Source organism: Lytechinus pictus, chromosome 14 (assembly GCF_037042905.1).
Source record: "Lytechinus pictus isolate F3 Inbred chromosome 14, Lp3.0, whole genome shotgun sequence".
In the NCBI taxonomy this organism is placed as follows: domain Eukaryota; kingdom Metazoa; phylum Echinodermata; class Echinoidea; order Temnopleuroida; family Toxopneustidae; genus Lytechinus; species Lytechinus pictus.
Window position 1 is genome coordinate 11,136,352 of NC_087258.1, and position 20,931 is coordinate 11,157,282.

At 36.2% G+C, this 20,931-nt stretch overlaps 1 protein-coding gene across 1 annotated transcript in view; it reads right to left on the bottom strand.

Annotated features, from left to right (window-relative positions):
* Nucleotides 1-1,100: 1,100 nt before the first annotated feature.
* The window catches only part of LOC129276642 (F-actin-capping protein subunit beta-like), a 32,052-nt gene continuing 12,221 nt past the window's right edge, over nucleotides 1,101-20,931 (bottom strand). The window contains exons 3-9 of the mRNA XM_054913034.2: nucleotides 18,748-18,869; nucleotides 14,539-14,652; nucleotides 11,331-11,511; nucleotides 9,676-9,738; nucleotides 7,824-7,943; nucleotides 7,178-7,254; nucleotides 1,101-5,779 (exon numbers count right to left, since the gene is read on the bottom strand). Coding sequence (XP_054769009.1) covers nucleotides 5,698-5,779; nucleotides 7,178-7,254; nucleotides 7,824-7,943; nucleotides 9,676-9,738; nucleotides 11,331-11,511; nucleotides 14,539-14,652; nucleotides 18,748-18,869 — 759 coding nt within the window. The 3' untranslated portion in view covers nucleotides 1,101-5,697. The remainder of the gene's footprint in view (nucleotides 5,780-7,177; nucleotides 7,255-7,823; nucleotides 7,944-9,675; nucleotides 9,739-11,330; nucleotides 11,512-14,538; nucleotides 14,653-18,747; nucleotides 18,870-20,931) is intronic.

Below are 20,931 nucleotides of genomic sequence, written 5' to 3' on the forward strand. Positions count from 1 at the left end.
ATGGTCATTTACAATACATATTTCATTCTAGGTTAAATTCACTCAAATATTACGATGGTTCATTTACATTAAATATTTCATTCAAGGTTAGAGTTCACCCTAGTCCATTCTCACTGCATATGTCATTCCATGTTAAAGTTCACTCAAAGAAGATGGGATATTAAAAACATTTTTCATTTCTTTTTAGATTTAACCCAATGAGGACAATTTACACTACAAATTTCATTCAATATTACTATTCACACAATATTGCAGACAATTCACACAACATAATTAATTTATCCCTAACTAACCTGGGGGGGAGAGGGCATTATGGCCCCCCAACTTGTTTCGCGAAAAATCTGTTGCGCAAATTTTTTTTGGACCGCGCCACTTGCTGACTTTTTACTTTCAAGTCTCGCGCAACTTTTGTGATGCCAGGAAAAAGTCACAAAATCATGCAAATGATGTAAGTGCATGTCACACCAAAAATTGCTCCAAAATGTGATTTCATGTATATGTACAAAGTCAACGCTAAAATGTGTCTTCAGCTAAAATCCATAAATGAGTGATCTTTTACATTTATTGAAATCAGTCATTTAATTTAGTGAAAATAGATAAGAAAACAAAATTAACTGGTATTTTTCATTTGCAGTTAGAAATACTATGAAGAATATTTCCACCAAAAATTAGCCTGCTAAAAGTTTTATTTAGTGAATTGGAGGAAAAAGTACGATTTGATTTATATATTAGCATCATTTCGTACAAAATAAAATATATGAGGCTATTGCAATTTAACTATGCAATGCTTAGAATACATCATTCCCTACCTTCGTGCCAATTTTCATTGCAATCGCGCGATATGCCACCGAGATCTTGGAGGGCCATAATGCCCCCCCCCCCCAGGAATTTAACTTCGCAAAATAGCCCAGGTACGTTAGGATTAATGTTAGAATTCATGCAATGATTATGATATCATACAGTCCACACGACACATTTCATTCAGTATTAGAGTTTACTCATCCACAAAAATGGTATATTCACACAATGTTTCATTCAATGTTAAACTCGACCCAATATTTCCAACATTCCAAGACCAACGACAGATGCAGGCAGAAACGTTTATGTTTTGTGAAATGTGATTACTCTGTGTGAATTTCTTTTATTATTACGAATAAAGAATAGCAACAAATCAATGCACTGCCGATAAAAACATGTTGCACTGATGTTACAAAATAAATTTGACTTGAGAAAAAGAATAATCTTGATTTAATCATATAAAAAAAGCTTTAGCTGATTTCTTTAATGAAATATATACAATCTATCATATATGCGCATTACCATAAATTCTATACATTATGCAGATAGTGGGATACAAATCTCACTCAACTGCATGCCTAATAATGAAATATGAAAACTGCTACAAAAAGAAAATAAAATTTGGGGTCCCTTCTTTCTATTCCAACAGAAAACAAATTATTCAAATGGAGTTGAGGTTAGAATGACTTAATCAAACCATTGATTAGTTCATTACAAAAATATGTATTACACTCTCACTTTTTAAAGGAGTGAGTTAGATCAAAATTAAATTCTTCAAAACAGATAGCTTCATATGGATGGCAAGCTATTAGTACATGCAACAAAATCGTGTGAAAACAATAAAACATATGGAACATTTTACCAAGATGATCTAACACCATAATACTATAGAGGATAAATGTTAGCTTAAATACATTGGAAATCTTTTCCCTATTACAATGCTTTTATAGTTAGATACAAGTGTGTTGTTTTCACTGGAAAATTGCCCCAATCATGCCGTATGTATGAACTTCATATCGGGCGTAACAAGCCCTGAAAATGTAGGGCATTATATTTTAGAAATAATGGTAAAATTAATGAAACTACATAATGTAATTTAAGGTAATCATCATAACTGAGTACAAATAAATGAATAAACTTTGCTAGCGAAGATTGGGGGAGATTACTGGATACATGTTTATACAACCCTCATTTGAATAAATGTCCTAAAACTTATTGAAGAAATTAAAGATGACAATAATAATAAATTTCTTTTAAATGAATGGCTAAGAAAAATTAAACTGAAACATGAAACAAGATATCCAAATTATGGTGTACCTTCTGAATATTAAAATACATTTGCAAAAGAAATAAAAGTGTGAAATTTAAGCACAAATAAAGTAATCTGAGTAGAGTATACCGACTTTAAAAGGCTGTAATTTAACAACATATATTGTAATACATGCTTCATACAACAAATTTTGTTGAATATTTAAACGCGACGTTTGGAACACATATCACACCAAGTCCAAATTTCAATTTTCAAGATTCCATGGTATGTCACATACTCGGCAGAAAAACATAATTTGACCAAAATAAAGTTATTTTCAAACTGAGGTTTAGATTTTGATGCCTTACTTTTAGCTTTCTGAAGGTCATGCACAAACAATACAGCCGTTTTTTTTTTGTATCTAAGAGGATGCTGCAAGAAACTAATCTTCAAGTTTGCAACTGCCAGATCAACTTTAACATTTGTTATTTAATTTCTATTTTCCTTTGCAAGAAGACTGGACTTGCGACTAATTGCAAAAATTATAATTGATTCTGGGATTGAAATTTGACTTGCAATGGATTGCAAGTTTCTGGCAATGATGTCTAAACCATTCTGCTGAGAATAAGGGGGTGGTTCCACGGAGCATCTTTCAGTGAAAAATCTCTGACAAATTTGCTCTCAGCCAATCAGATGTAATGATTTAAATAGCTTATAACAGTTGTTAGAGAGAGTCACCAACAAGATGCTTTATGACCCCCCCCCCTTTCTTCTCACAAGTCACACATGTATTAGATCAATGGGTATCAGATTTCAGTGAATTACATTAAAAAATGCTACAAACCAGAGCATGCTCATGTATTTTTATTATACCCCCCAAAACTCCTGTGCATTATTTGCATTATTTATTCAGATTTCAATGAATAGCAATAGAACATGCTACAAACCAGAGCATGCTCATGTACTTTTTTTTATTATACCCCACAAACTCCTGTGCATTATTTGCATTATTTATCAAGATTTCAAAGAATAACAATAAAACATGCTACAATGAAACCAGAGCAAGCTCATGTACTTTTTTTTTATTATACCCCACAAACTCCTGTGCATTATTTGCATTATTTATTTTTAAACAAATATTTTGTAATTACATGTTAATATCGAAAGGATTCTAGATTATCAATGCTTCACCTCATGTTAACCCATCTTCTACTGAATTTTTAGAGCCCTATATGCTTTGTACATGAATCACCTGTTTCTACTGGGCAATGGGTTAACAGACACGGTAGCATAATGTACACGATGAGACATCTTTCGATCCTCGCAATACTTCGCGTAAATCTTTAGAATGAACACAAAATGTAAAAGTGACATCGAAATCTTGCATTCATATGGGATAGGTGTGTTCAGAAGTACAAATGTACCAGTACATGCACACATACACATGTAGCATGGCATGCTCTTAAATAAATGTTTGTGTCAACACACCATTGGGATAATAGAACATATACTGACAAATACAATAAACAATTAAAAGGCAGCGAACATCTAGAAAGCAGTGCACTAAAACAGGAATGTGAATTTGGAAAGTGGTGAAGATGCTATCCCTCAATTTAATCAGAGATCGAGACGGGCTCAATGCCTAACCTAGATTTGGGGACAACTAGTGAGTGAATTCCCCATAGGTTTACTGCAAGGATCACCAGGGGCAGGCTTCACAAAACAATCATTGGACAAGTTTGCAGACAATACATTATTTGAAACATGTATTATAGACTCAAATTTGAGTCAATGGAGTTTCCATGAACTTAGACTTTACACTTACATGCATTAAAATCCTGTGAAACATGCCCCTGGTTCCTATAACCAAAGGTTAACAACATCTCACAGGAAGCCTTTCACGTGCATACTGTATCATATTAATACCCCTTTTGATTACATGTACTTCACGCTAATAGTTGATTAGTTACCTAAAATGCAATCAATATCAAGCCTGTTATAACCTTAATAACAGTATTGTTTTTCCTGTCGTTGACTTGATCTTGCTGGCAAGACAAGCCAATTGGATTTGAAGTGCTAGCAAAATACCAACATTATACATTATTAGATAATCAATTTGGTAGAATAGCCTACATTTACACCAGAACATAATTTTTATGAGATACCATAGAAGTTCTCATGTAATTTAAACTTGAACTTGACTGTGAAACCAAATCACAGACGTTACATAATACTTTGATATCTATACATGTTTCACACAACAATGAAATAGAGGGAGAGATATATCTACATTTCTACAATATCCTAAATATTAAAACCTTTTGTTTTTCGTAGGAATAGATAGTGCTTCTGTGGAATAAGATAGAATAGAAACAGCTCAGGCCATATAAAAGAACAAGAAGAAAATGTCTGTGAATATGATATCAGCTCATCTAACCACCCTCAGTTTCTTTCAATACCTTACGTTAAAATTGTGAATTATTCTCTACAAATTCAAATGTTGGATGGTCATATTGATTCATTGCTCCCCATTGATCCTTGATTAGGTTCATTCAATCGGTGTGATGATGGAAGAAATCATTTTTTTTTTACATTCGCCATGCTGCATCAGTAAGTACACCATCTACGACATAGATCTGACGCAGCTTGCTGCCTTGCACGTGAAAGCTTACCAAAAACAGGTTAAATTTCACGATTGAGACAAAAGAATGTTTTCTAAAATGACTACCGATTGTTTGTTTTTTTCGCAATGAATCAAGGGAGAGTCTGGAATTTAATAGTTTATGACAACTGGAATATTTGAACTCTGGAATTTAAACATGCATGTGGAAAACGCACAGTATACATTTTTACAAACAATACAGGTGACAAGAATCGAGACCATATACATGTACAAGTCATCAGACATGCAATGGCTACTCAAGCAAGGTTAGACCGTATAATCAACAATTTGGCGTTAAACGCATCATTGCCTTCCTTGAAGAAGGAATTCAATAAATTGATAATACATATACATGTACTTGCGAGCTTCTTGTAGGAAACTTGCAGTATGTAGATTGACTAAAATGACAGTATACGGAAGCACAAATCATGTTTGAAGTGAGATGCATAAGGACCTAGGATGCCAGACTTTTAAACAGAAGCATGAGATATGAAACTCACAGAGATGCCGGTTAATCCTGACATAGCAACTTTGCACTACAGACAGAAGGTCATAACTACACAAAATGGATAACATGCTTTCAATTGTGTGTCAATCAGGTACTGTTTATCATAAATGCAAAAAGGCAATATGTCCTGTTACTCAAAGTTCAAAATTCCGTAATCACAGTTACGCGTGCATGTATTACAACAAACCCACATGTTATGTATCACATAATTCAAGCTCTGTACACGTATGATATCATGCCACTACATGAGTATAAAGACACAGCATCGCAAAGATACTGCACACAAAACTTTTGGAGGACATGACTTGACTGATAAAAAAACAGGGAGGGTGCGGTAAGGTACTAAACACGAGGGTGGATTGAAGAGGGGAAGGCTGGGTGTGTTTCAGGCAACTGGTTCCAAACGCTGATCATGCTGGACAGACAGACAGACAAGTGCACAGACGCTCTTTCGCTCGCTCTCTCTCTCTCCCTTCGTTACTAATTCCTCTCCTGTAGCGCCTTGAATAGTTCTTTATTAAGTTTTGCCTGTTTGTCTGCATCTGCTGCTGATTGAACTGACCTGGATCACAAAAGAAAATATAAAATAAAATGACAAAGGAAAAAGGTTAGTAGGTCCAACAATAAGGTTCAAGTTCACTTGGTCTACAAGCAGTGGGATTACTTTTCAGATAGTCTAATATCACATGGGCTAAATCCATTTGGTCTACGCTACACTTGGTCTAATATCCACTTAGTCTAATCTAATGCCAAGCAGGGCCCCGTCTTGTGATTGGTCCAATCAACCTCAGCTATATGGAATCCATCAATGTCATTTCTACTACAGGAAACTTGCACAATGCCCTTTGTAATTAAAGAGAAGCACACTGAATTTTCCCCCCAAAAATAAAAATATACATCATATCTAGAAAATATTTTGAGCAAACATGCAGTTCAGATGTTGACGTTGTAATACGGGGCCCTGGTGTTAACGGCCACTTTGTCTATTATCCATTTTTCCAAATGAAAGTTTGATTCATAAACAGTTCATTTTTATAGTACCAACAAAGTGATCATGAGCGTCAGAGCAGATGATTACCTTTTGTGTTGGGGGGGCACTGAGTATATAATGCGTGGTGGGTATGTGCCACAGAGGGGACCCCCATTTTTACACTCGAATTTTCGTTCCAAGGCATAGCATTTGTATCTTTTTGAGAAAAAGAACAAAGAAAGCCGCTCCAAAGCATAGCATTTTCTTCTTATCGAGAAAAAAGAAGAAAGAAATCTGTTCCAAAGCTTCGCATATTTTTCGTTAAGACCATGTGGATATTACAATAAATGCATATAGTCTAACCCGATATGAGACAAAATGGTAAATGGGCTTAATCGCAAGTAGACCAAATGGTTATAAGACCAACAGGTTGTATGGCAGATGAACTAGGATTAGACCAGGTTGGATGAGACCAAATGGAAAGTAGATGTGGGGGTGTAGACCAAGTGGCCATTTCATTTTTTCTAAACCAATATTTCTGGGCCCCCATCTTACAAAAAGTCTTACGATTGATCCGATCAATCGCAACTATGGACGGCTAGCAACGTCAACATCTATTATGCATGTTTGTTCAAAATATTTTCTAGCTATGATGTATATTCATGCATTCATCGTTTTCTTGGAAATTCACTGCGCTTCTCTTTGCATACAAAGGACATCGTGCAAATTTTTCATAGAAAAAAATTATGACACTGATGGATTTCCATAGCGTTACGATTGATCGGATCAATCGTTACTCTTTGTAAGACGGGGCCCGGGTGCTTGAAAACCATATTATATATTCATTGTAAAAAGTGTGATATATCAACAAGGCCGCAGGGTTAAATCATGATGCATTATAGATGATTTACAATTACAATTTATAATAGTAAATAAACAATGAAATGAAGACACTATATTGAAAAAAAATACTTGAAGAAGTAAACTTACCTTAAACCATTAACGATATCCCTTGTCTTTCCAAAGTATATCTGGTTGAGTGTGTTCCTAATCTTGTTTTCCATTTCCTAAATAGAAGGATGAATGGAAAGGATAGAATGGGATAAGATGAGAGGAAGGTTAACTGATGCTTCATCAAGAGGAACATACACAGTGAAATCTGTACACAAAGATCACCCACAGGAAACAAGAAAAGCAGTCTTTATAAGCAGAACTTTATGGACTTTATGAATTGCTCATTTAAATGTTTCAATCATAGACTAAAGGGGTGTTGCAAGAAAATATTTGCAATCAATTGCAAATTTACTAGTGATGGATCAATTTTGAACACAAAGAAAAAATTATTTAAAATCCTTGAACATGTAAGAAGCAGAACAGTGAAAAAACATACCAATAACTCTGACTGGTACTAGTTCTATTGACCGGTCATAGTTTTTAGATGAACGTAGTCTATTATATAATGCGCATCCACATCACTATCTTATAAAACATATAATACACAGCATTTTACCCGGGCAATAGAATGATTAACATCCTTGTAACCTTTGAAACAGTCCAACTGTTCAAAAGATACCTCATGCATATAATTCTTACTAACGCCCTCTGTGACGTGCATTAGTTGTATATTATTACATACCTCTACCATACGGCCAATATTTCCTATGTGCGAGTTGCCGCTACCAAGCGGCTGATCTTGCTCAGTCTGTCTTGTCAGACTTCCTCCGAGATTGACTGTTCCTGATCCGCTCTTGGTCGTCTGTTTAATTACAAATAAATACATTATGAAAGAAACACCATGGAAATTTAATATCTGGTCCCGTAACCAAAAGGTTAGCGATTGATCGTACATCTGGGCCCCGTCTTACAAAGAGTTGCGAGTGATCAGATCAACCTCAACTATGGAATGCCAGCAACGCCAACATCTAAAATGCACTTTTGTTTAAAATGTTTTCTAGATTATGTGTATACATATAAATTCATTGTTTTCTCGACAAATTGGTGTGTTCGCCTTTGTTTACAAAGGACATTTTGCAAATTTTTTGTAGAAAAAATTATGACATTGATGGATTTCCAAAGAATTACAATTGATTGGATCAATCGTAACCCTTTGTAAGACGGGGCCAAGATTTCATGATTAATCATACATTACATAGTGAATGCAATCAATTGTTAAAACAATGTTCTACCTTGATTGCTAAGCTTTGTGTTACAGGCTCCTGGTGGGTGTTTGGCTTTAGGCAAGACTGGTGATCCCTTCTTGTGGTAAATGATACGCACCACATCTTCATTGGTGTTGATGTAGTTCCTGAGAAAGGATCACCAGTCTTCATAACGTCGCACGTTACTTATGGATAGCTCTTTGAAACACACACCAGGGATCCGTAACACAAAGGTAAGCGATTAATCATACCCTTGATTTTCACGATTGATTGTACTATGCATTGTAGTCAATGCAAATAATATTGTTAAAACAATGTTCTATGTTGATTGATAAGCTTTGTGTTACATGCCCCAGATGAATAAAGATCATTAACGAAATGACCACATACCCATATAATATGAATAACAATCATATCATATTCTGCTTTTATACAGTGCTTAAAGCTAAAAGGGATGCAATTGCCGCAAATATTTTATGAGAAAAATGTAAAATCAGTGTTAATACAGGGCCCATCTTACAAAGAGTTACGATTGATCCAATCAACTACAACTATGGAAAGCCAGCAACGTCAACATCTAAAATGTATGTTTGTTTTGAATATTTCCTAGATATGACGTACAGTATATTCATATTTTTCTTGAAAATTCAATGTGCTTCTCTTTGTTTAGCAAATTTCCCAAAGAAAAAATTATGACATTGATGGATTTCCATATACTTGAGGTTGATTGGATCAATCGTAACTCTTTGTAAGATGGGGCCCACGTTCAATTACACAAAACTAACTCTGTGAAAAATCCTGAAATCTATGCTGATAAAAATCAAACTGAAGATCTCCAACACAGATTTACACATGTGGGAGAGTGTAATTATTGCTTGGAAAAAGACCCCACCTCTGCTGGACTCCATGTTTATTTTGCTAATTTCTCAGCAATTATGAATTTTCTACCAGAATCAATTAGCAAATGATAATTTCAATGGGTTTACTGTACTTTTTTGTTGGATTTATATTTAATACATGAAAATAATGTCTCTTTAGACAACTTGTTAGATATAAATGTTGATTAAACGCTCCCCTGGTCTGATAACGTCACACTTTTCCAGATGATAGCTTGATTGATTTCTCCTTGCACAAACTTCGAAAGATTTGGCATCAAATCATGGTACTGAGCATTATCATTCTTGTATCTAGCCGAGCAAGTTCTGAAATATGCCTTCACCCCCCCCCCCCCCCACCTCGACTTCTCAGTAAAATGCCTCTTTAATGTGTGGATTTCCCATAGGAGTAATATGTGGCAGGAGAAAATGTCATAGAAATGTCATTTCATACCTGAAGCCATAGCATTACCGTTGAAGTAAGCTTGTAGTGTGCATTCCTGCCCTGAGCTTTTATCTGTAAAATTAACAAAAATAATCATTATAATGATAATATTTATATAGCGCATCTCACATAACATAATTCCTGAAGACGGACAGTCAACCTGCCCGAAACGTCGAATAACCTCTCTTCACTTCATCCTGCTACTACTCAAACCATCGCTACTCAAGCCATATTCAGCTCATTTCATCTGGTTTATGGTCCTTTCCAGGACTTCACTCACTTTCAAGAAAAGAATACCTCTAATTTCGTCTTTCTATTTCGATTTTTCTGCCTGTATTTCCTTTCCCTTCTTCATATTACACATGGTGACCCGTAAACCTTCTCCACGTAACATAACTATGTCTTCGTTCGGCAAGTAAAGGAACAATATGGCCGATGTCATAGACAAAAAAAATTGCTTTGCACTTTTGTTTTCATATTTTCTGATCTAGAGTATTATAAGCCCTTGCTTGTGATGACTTCAAATTTACCAAAATCACCATATTTTTGTAAAAATTTGATAATAGAAGAAGGGCAAATTGTCCCAGAATGCCAATTTTGGCTAGAGGGAGAGCAATGTCGAATGTGCCCCTATTCCACCCAGAAATCTGTGCAAAAGAATACTAGTAGGCTGTAGAAAGGGCAACTTAAACCGGAATGAAATGACAGTGCCACATCGCCAATTTACTTGCTGAATGACAATGTCTCAAGGGGCATTAGAAGTTGAGAAAATAAGAAAAAGCAAAAGATATAGTGAGTTCCCTATGTTGAATTGAGGAACATGTTGAAAAGATAAGTATTAAGAGCAGTTTTTAATTTGTGATCTGTATCAATTGGTTTTAAAGAATTTGGAAATATGTCCCCATAAAACCGGGGCAGTAGCAACGTTCACCTTGTGATTTTGTTGAGATTGGAGGAACTGTTAATAAATTTTTATTGTATGAATAAAAATGGCATGTTGGCTCATAGACAGTAACTTAAATCATTAAAGAAGTATGAGCTGGTCCATATAAAAACAAATGATATTGTAACAATTACAATAATAATAATGATAATAATAAGCATCTATATAGCGCCATCTATCTTGAAATAATCCTGTTAGGTGCTCAAGGCGCTCGGCAACCAATTTCCATGCTCACAGCTTTTTTAAAGGAATTACTCCCTGCCGATACCCATTTACCTCACTTGGGTAGAGTGCAGCACAATGTGGATCAGTTTTATTGACAATCAGCCAAGCATGCAGTCTTCTGTTAACAGTGCGATAGCTACAGTAGGGGATCTGTGAAAATGCATTACTGTGGAGCATTGTGGCCCAGTAGATTAGTCTTCTGACTTTGAAACAGAGGGTCGTGGGTTCGAATCCCAGCCACAGCGTAATTTCCTTCAGCAAAAAATTTATCCACATTGTGCTGCACTCAACCCAGGTGAGGTGAATGGGTACCCGGCAGGATTGATTCCTTGAATGCACTGAGCGCTGACAGGCAGCTCGAGCTAAAGCCGGGGTAATAATAATAAACAATGCGCCTCGGAGTAGAATATTTCTAGATAGATGGCGCTATATAAATGCCTATTATTATTATTATTCTACCCCGACTAAAAATAGGAATAGAAAAAAATTTCATTACCATCACTTCAACAACATGAATGGAATCCCAGCATCCCTTGATTTTGTTGGAACCGTCGCCAGCTTTCTTGATTAGTACAACTCCAGCAAAGTTACGAAGACCGTCGGTCTTGGTGGGCTGGACCTGGCTCTTGTCGTCCAGATCCCAGAAGTACACCGACGATACTCCACCGTCAAAGTACCTGGAATTAAAGATACAAATTTCTGATCATGAAATGGAAGACAAATCTATCGAAATGAACCCATACAGGTATGTAGCTCTCTCAAGGTAAACATTAATCTGTGTTTATTCTTCAAATTGGCAATTTCTATAATCCTTATTAAAATTACACATCATACAATGTAAATATAATGTGATATGGCAGTACATAAACTGTAGGGAATAATATTTCTAGTATCGCATCGCAATTTGTTCCATACAAATAGTTTTTAAATAGTTTTTAAAGAATGCTACCCAAAAATTATTTTGTGTGGCAGATTTTTTTACACAGGACTGTACAGGACATAGCTGAGAGATTTTCTCTTATGACCAAAAATGCTGATCAAATATGGAAAACAAAATTCTTTCCTGAACTGCTTCATTACATTACATTTATATAACCTCCATGTGACTTGAAAGGTGATGGGTGCATGTTATTGTTATAGACTTGTTCTCATCTACTGAAGTGGAAACCAGTCTATTAAAAACCAGTTTAATGTGTAATGGGAATGCTCAAAGCGGTCTAAGAAGCGATCTTAACTGGTCTTTCAAGCCATTATGGAAAAACCACCTCACAAGTGGTTTTCAAGACCTCTTTGACTCATAAAACTGGTTAAAGAGTAGGTGAGGACACAACCGTTCTTCGGGAAGTGATCTTTGCACGAAAGTACAAGAATGTGCATGTACACTCCCCTCCAAAAGTTTGGAAACACATGCCTTCAGCGTGTGTTTTTCGAACTTTGGTAGACTTTACTGAAGTTAAGCTTCATAGTAGAGCTGTATTTTTGTTTTAAAGTGAAGGCTATACACCAGTGTACATTTTATCATTGATTAAAACAAATTCAAAGCTCTTAAGAGCCGTGCAGCTGCCAAAGAGGGCAGGCTACCAGTCAAGATGGCATTCTCTAAAAATGCTAACTTCTTTTAACATTGTTCTGTTTGGGGTTCTATTCTGAAATTCTTCCCATTATTTTGTGAATGTTACAGCAGATGTCCTCAGGATTTGTTGCTCAGTATTGTTCATAAGACAGTTAATTTATGGAAATCTGCATCTTTATCATGGAATACATCTGAACTTGACAAATACCTAATCCTTCTTTAAAGAAAATTCATGGAAGTGGAGTAGACATCAGTGCAATTTGAAATTCATGAATTCAAAAGTTATTCAGAGTTTTTTACACTTATTCCAGTGCACCTTCATTCATTTTGCCTATTCAGTTTTTCTTAGTCAGAAGTCAGTCACAAAATTAAAATGGCTAAGACAAGACAGCTTTCTTTGGAAACACGTCAGTCAATTGTAGTTTTGAGGAAAGAAGGCTACTCCATGCGAGAAATAGCCGGGAAACTCAAGATCAGTATCCATGCTGTTCACTACAGCCTGAAACGCAAAGAGGCCACTGGGTCTAATGGGGACAGGAGACGAAGTGGTAGGCTAAAAACAACATCTCCTGCTGAAGATAAATACATTCGGGTGAGCAGTCTACGCAACCGTTGTCTGACTTGCCCACAGATTACAGCTGACCTCAACAACACCCGTGAGATGCCTGTATGTTCTTCAACTGTTAGAAACATCTCTGTGGAGCAGGGCTGATGGGCCGTGTGGCTTCAAGGAAACCTCTCCTCAAAGAAAAGAACCGGAAGAAAAGGCTTGCTTGAGCTAGGAAGCATAAAGACTGGTCTTTGGAGCAGTGGCAGAAGGTTCTTTGGTCTGACGAATCAAAGTTCGAGGTGTTTGGCAGCAAGCGACGTACCTATGTGAGACGGCGAAAGGGAGAAAAGATGCTGGGCCCAGTGCATCAAGCCAACTGTGAAACATGGTGGTGGTAATGTCATGGTATGGGGTTGCTTTGGTGCAGGAAAGGTAGGCAGCTTGCACAGAGTAGAGGGTATCCTCAACCAGAACGGCTATCATTCAATCCTACAGCAGAAGGCCATCCCTTCAGGGAAACGCATGATCGGAGGATTCGTTTTCCAGCAGGACAATGACCCAAAACACACGTCAAGACTATGCAAAGAATACTTGAAGAAAAAGGAAGAGAAACAAGTCCTGGAAATCATGGATTGGCCGCCCCAGTCCCCAGATCTCAATCCCATCGAGCTGCTTTGGGAAGAACTAGACAGGAAGGTTCGAGAAACTTGCCCAACAAGTGAGACTCATCTGTGTTTTCCATATCAGTGAAACACTGAGTATTGTTTAATTTTATTTTTGTGTCTGACTTCTGACTAGGAAAAGGAAAAATGAATTAAGTTGCACATGTATTAGTGTAAAAGCTCTGAATAACTGCAATAACTGCATGTAATAAAAGAAGTTAGCATTTTGAGAGAATGCCATCTTGACTGGTAGCCAGCCATTTAAGAGAGTATAAATTTGTTTGAATCAATATCAAAATTTACACTGCTGTATAATCTTCACTTTAAAACAAAAATTCAACTGTGCTATGAGCCTGAATATCAATAAGTCTACCAAGTATAGAAAAGCACACACTGAATGCAGGTGTTCCCAAACTTTTGGAGGGGAGTGTAGGGGCATGCTACTCAGAGCAAACTGTGTGTTGACTGCCTACGCTGTGGTTTCAAATTTCACACAGAACATGTGACTCCAATGAGTGCATTACCATAGCAACAGGACCACTTTACATGAGGTGGACCTGGAAACCAGTTCAGGAGATGGTGATGAGAATGCCAGCAAAGCGATCTTTAGAAAAAAATGGTTTCCTAAATTGGTTTAAAACCAGTTCAAGAAAGTAGATGAAAACAGAGTCTTAATAATAATAATAAAAATAATAATGATAATAATAATAATGATAATAATAATAATAATGATAATGATGATGATAATAATAATAATAATGATAATAATATTAAGACTTATCGCTTACTTTCCATCTTGATTAGACGCTCAAAGTGCTTCAGAGCATTAAAGACAGGGAGGAAAACAGAACACAAACAACTACATGTTTGCAGTTTAACAATGAAACAATAAGTTGCTAAGACTTAGATTATAACTTACAATTCTCTGTACGTATCGAAGGCAGAGTTTGCATTCTCTTCAAGTTTCCTGAGGGCTGGGGAGGGGACAGCCCCATTCTCTAGTTTTGGATCATATTCGTTACTCCACGGAGACCTGGATTGCAGAAAAGAGGGATATATCTTGGTTGGTGTCATACACATGTACCTTGTAATTGTTAAAAATAGAAGTCATAAAGCATGTTTGCACTAGAACAAAATGAGAAAAGACAGCTTCATGTAGCCTCACAGGAATATTGAAAAGTTTCATATAGGTCACTAGAACCGACATGATGTATACATCTACAACTGGGCAATTCCATAAAATATGTACATCCGATTGGACCCCCTACATGTGGGACCTTCATGAAATTTTCTGTCTCTGATTTCTTGTTCTTTTGACAGTCTGTAATGTTTTTAATGGACCTTGACGTGGTCAGTTTATAAAGTGAAGTAAGACTTGAGAAAATGGGGGGTCGGATGTTATGTACAAAAAGGTTGATCATTTTGTGGAATTGCCCAACTAATTTAAAGGACAAAATAGAAATCTTACCACTTCTCAATTTCTCATAAATAGTCTGTTTTTGTCTTTATGTAAGAACATGGTGAGTAATTTCAATGTAACACATAAAAATTATACTTTTTGGAAGTAATCCTGAGAGAATATTCAGCATTCCCTTCTTCAGGGGTAACTCAGGCCTGGGTAACTTTTCACAATTTATCTATGCTACATGTGTGTGCAGTGGGCATGAACCATCTGCTATTTTAAGCCCCAGTCACATATAGACCCCGGACCACCCCGGACCACCCCGGATCTGATCCGGGGTGGTCCGGGGAGAGATCCGTGTTGGCGCCTTGGGCATCCTTGGAGGTCCGGGGTGGTCCGTGTTGGTCCTTGAACGTCCGGGAGGCCAACACGGCAGTTTTTGACTGTCAAAAACATCCGGCGTCATCCGTGGACTGCCGGGTTGGCAAAGCCATCCGGGATGGTCCGTGTAGCTGCCGTGTAGGTCCGTGTGGCTGCCGTGTAGGTCCGTGTAGCTGCCGTGTAAGTCCGTGTGGCTGCCTGGAGTATCCTTGGCAGTCCGTGTTCTTTTTTCCCATCAAATCTTTACAACGCTATTTACTTTATGAACTTTTCAGTAGTTGTTAAACAGTTGACACAAACATGCTCAATTTATTTATGATTAAATGGATGATTAAATGATTCATGATATTTTCTTACGCTTTGGATATTGGCCCCAACCTAATATTTGTAAACTTAGTGCATGTATGAATATTTTTTTTTCTAATATTTACCCCAACTTTGTCTGTTATTATTATTTCACATTTCATTTTTTTTAAATATGTTATATGTATATAATTTATGTAATGTACCTGTTACATCGAAATTGTACATTAAGTGTTATACTACTGCCCTGCATCGACAGTTATGCGTCATGACCTGGGCCTATCTTAATTTGTATTATGTTTTCTATTGACTTTGTAAATTTCTTTCCTTTATTGTGATTTCAATAAAGTGATATCAAATCAAATCGAAATTAAATTTGTCGTTCAAGATTTAAAGTACTTAACAACTACTTTTAAAACAGTAAACTGTGTTGTATAAAAAAAACAGCGTTTTTACTGGTTAAGGAAGTTTTGAGTTTTGATATATTTTTTAAAAACAACATAATATAATGTTGCGACAAGGATGATAAAAAAAAAAAAAATAAATAAATAAAAAATTAAATAAATAAATATCAGCTCATTATTATGAACAGATTTTCATTTGCCGTGCTGGTCAATATAGCTGCCGTGTTGGTCCTTGAGCTGACGTGTTGGTCCGTGTAGCTGACGTGATGGTCCGTGTTGCTGACGCGTTGGTCCGTGTTGGTCCTTGTAGCTGACGTGTTGGTCCGTGTTGCTGACGTGTTGGTCCGTGTAGCTGACGTGATGGTCCGTGTTGCTGACGTGTTGGTCCGTGTTGCTGACGTGTTGGTCCGTGTAGCTGACGTGTAGGTCCGTGTTGCTGACGTGTCGGTCCGTGTTGACGACGTGCTCTGCCGGCATGGTCCGTGTAGATCCGTGTGAAGCTGCCGTGTTGATGCCGTGTTTACAGTCATCCGGGGCAAAGCTATCCCGGACCTCCCCGGATCATGCCGGCATTGCCGTGTTGATCCGTGAGGATCCGTGTCTATATGTGACTGGGGCTTTACAGAAAATATTTAGAACAATAGTATCCAGTGAAGCATGGTCATCCAATCCTGATTTGGTATCTTTCAATGGTTATGAATGAGTCATGATTTCTCACAAACAATCATGGAATTCAATTCAATTCAATTCAACTAAGTCAATCATTTACAAATTAATATATACAGTGGTGCTCAGAAGTTAGTGAACCCCACCAGGAAATGAACATATTTAAAAGTATTCAAGTTCTGCCATGTTTTAGATATTTGATTGTGAAGTCAGGGAATAAAATATTACATTCATAAAGTTTGTTTCTCTGGGCTTGCAGAAAATTGTAATGCTGTTGTCTACATTCAACACTCAGCACGAAGGAGTGCATTTTGTGGTTGGGTTCACTACATTTTTGAGCACAACTGTATTTAAATCATACATGAATATCATTGCAAATAGAATCATTTAAATGATTAGGGTGCCCCTAAAAGAAGAAGCTTGATGAATAGGGCACCCGATCCATAATACATAAAAGTGTAACAATATATAAATTTATACTAATAACACGGAAGAAAAAAATACACTAAACCTACAGGGGGGTAGGTAAACAGTGTGAAAATGAATTATGTGATTATTTGGCATACATCATTATGAATAAACTTTTGAGTTGGGCTTTAAATGACATTGGTCATGTGACCTGAAATTTGCACAGGATGTTCAGAGATACTTAATTGCTCTCCTGTCTAAGTTTCAAGAACTAGATCCATAAATTTTCAAAATTGTGATGACAATTCCACAAATACCGCCAACTTGGTCATGTGACCTGAAACTCGCACAGGATGTTCTGTGATACTTGATTAATCTTATGTCCATGTTTCGTGAATCAGATCCATAAACTTTTAAAGTTATGACGGCAATTCAACAGCTACCCCCAACATGGCCAAAGTTCATTGACCATAAATGACCTTTGACCTAAATCATGTGACTTGAAACTCAGGCAGGATGTTCACTAATACTTGATTAACCTTACGTCAAAGTTTCATGAACTAGGTCCATATATTTTCTAAGTTATGATGACATTTCAAAAACTTTTTAACCTTGGTTAAGATTTCGATAATGATTCCCCCAACATGGTCAAAGTAATTGACCCTAAATGACCTTAGTCATGTGACCTGAATCTCAGGCAGGATGTTCAGTAATACTTGATTAACTTTATGTCCAAGTTTCATGAACTAGGTCCATATACTTTCTAAGTTATGATGACATTTCAAAAACTTAAAGGGATGGTCCGGGCTGAAAATATTTATATCTAAATATTAAAATAGAGTAAAATTCACAGAGCAAAATGCTGAAAATTTCCTCAAAATGGGATAATAAATAATGAAGTTACTGAATTTTAAAATTTGTCAATACTTTGTGAAAACAGTTTAATATATGCACATTGTCATGAATATTCATTACGTGGGCTGATGATGTCACATCCCCACTTTCACTTTTCTTAGGTTACTACATGAAATCATAAATGTTTCATTTTATCATACATGTGTTAATGATGTGTCTCCATTATGATGAAATAAGTTGCGGCAATAGATAACTAATGCACTAAAAATCAGTTGTCAATCTAATTGTTTTAGTTATTGGTAGAAAAAATTTGAATAAACCTAATTTCATATAATAAAATACAAAACAACAAGTGGGGATATGACATCATCAGTCCACCTAAAGACATGCCTAGAACTGTTTCACCGGAATAATGCAAATCTTTAAAATTCAATAACTTCATTATTTGTTATCCAATTTTGATCAAATTTTCAGCATTTTGCTTTGTGAATTTTACTCTATTTATTGACCTTGGTGAAGATTTCAATGTTTATGACGCCGCCGCCGTCGGAATAGCGGCGCCTATAGTCTTGCTCTGCAATGCAGGCAAGACAAAAATTTCAACATGTACAATCTGTAAAAAATGTACATATAGGAGAGTTCGAAGAGGTCACACGTAAAGCCTTTCCTTTTGGATTCCTTATTATTGATACACCCTGTGATTACTCACCTGTATGAGTCTGCGTCTCTGTTATATTCACACAACAAGTAATCTTTTCCACATGTATTATCTTTAGCAATCTTGAGTGGTTGATCAACAGAAGAGAGCAGGTCCTCACATAGGTCCGGTACCTATATCACACACACACACACACACACACACACAAAGAAAATATAAATATCATTGACGTTGATTAATACCCTGCCCCATTCAATTATCATGGCATCATCGTGCCCAACACATTTGGAAAAAGAGTCTTGCATGTAAATATGAAAAGTAAATGTTCTAAAGTTCAAACTGCTATTTGAAATACAAATAAAATCATTACCAAGAGAGGGCACTCGATTTGAATTTGAATCCTAACAGCCACAAAACTGCCACATTATTTGATTGTTCCGCTTTTGTAATATTGTAATGTTTGATGATACTTGAATATAGTTCACATTACTGACCCTTTCCCAAAACTTTATACATGTAAGGCTTTAAAGGAAATATTGCACAAGGTGATATTATGAGGGCTTAAGTTCAAAATTTTATTATTTGCATCCATGGACATGTAATAGGCCTATTTACGACTGCATTGATTATAAAGGATGGAAAGTATTTGAAGGATTCATCTTGCAATAACAAAATATGCACAGGCTTTTAACTATAACATATATATTTTCATGCACACAGAAAATCCCATTATCAGAGCTGCCAACATGAACAAGAACATTTCAATCTAGCTGAAAATCAGTATTTTGGTAAGGAAATCAGGGGCCTGTTGCAGAAAGAGTTACGTTTAAACGCAAGGCAAAATATCAAGCGCAAGTCCCAAATACGGGTGCTTCATTGGTTGAAAATCAAGTTGCGCAAGATTTTTTGAGTTGCGTTTGATTGCAACTCCTTCTGCAACGGGCCCCAGGGGCCCGTTGCAGAAAGAGTACTTTCAAAGAAATACGTAACCATAGGACAACACATAAAACTGAAACTTTAAAAAATCAGTATTTTGCATGAAACCATTGTTCTTCTTATTTTTCAGTACTAAATATGGAAAATCTGTACTACTTCGCAACTCTGCATTATACAGATGGTCTATAATAGTACATAATGTACTAACAGGTACATGTACATGTAGATGCACACAATACAATTAATAGTATGATTGATCATTGACCAGAATATGAAGAGAAATCGCTCATACTATGCACACATGTAGACACACTTTAACAGCAGTGATTACCAAAAGTGTCAATCTACATGCGAGGGAAGTCTAATAATGGTGTTAAAAATAATCCACAGGAAACCACTCGCCAAGTTCTAATGAGGCAGTCTTTTGATCTATCACTTTATGACAAGCAAATTTGTGGTTTCGTTTATTAATGTTCTAGGCACCATGGTATAGTTGTATTATAAAACTGGTTTTAAAGGGGAGGTCCACCCTTAAAAAAGGGATGATTTGAATGAGACATAAAACTCTTTTAAAAGCTGTTTTCTAATGTTTTACAATATTCAGATGAATTGAACGATTCCAAATTTAACACCTGGGATTTCCCCCAAAATTTTGTTAATCAATCAGGAAATTCATACCCAAGGTCTAGTGGTTAATAATAATCAACCAAAACCCTTGATAATTCACCAGAAAAAAGAAGGTAATGATCTTTACAAATTCTGCAGATGACACTTGTGACTTACTAAAAACATATTTTAATTTTTAAAGTCAAAATTGGATACTCATCCATGCTTGACCAAATCAGTTACCGGTAATAATATTAGGCACTTCACAAGTAATCATCATTATCATCTATATAGAGTGTTTTAGCCATACATTAAAAATGCATATTTTGGTCTGCATCAATAGCCTGTGCAGTATCAGAGTGTATCCCTAAAATGACAGAAATCCGACGAATATCCCATAGGCTCCTGTACAAAATTTACATTGAGTATGAGTCTATGTCCTGCAGGTTGCTTGTCTCTTTGAACATATTTTCTTCCTTGTTTCTCATTGTTTGTATTTATTATATGTATGTATTTGTTACTCGTATGCAGGGCTCCCAAGAAAAACAGTGCTTAGTCCATTGATGGGGTTACCCTGGGTAAACAAAACCAAATTAATAAATAAATAATAAATAAATAAATGAGACCATATTCAACAGTCTAGTGCGCATGTACAAATGCGTATAATAAACTACACGTACGACAATGAAAACA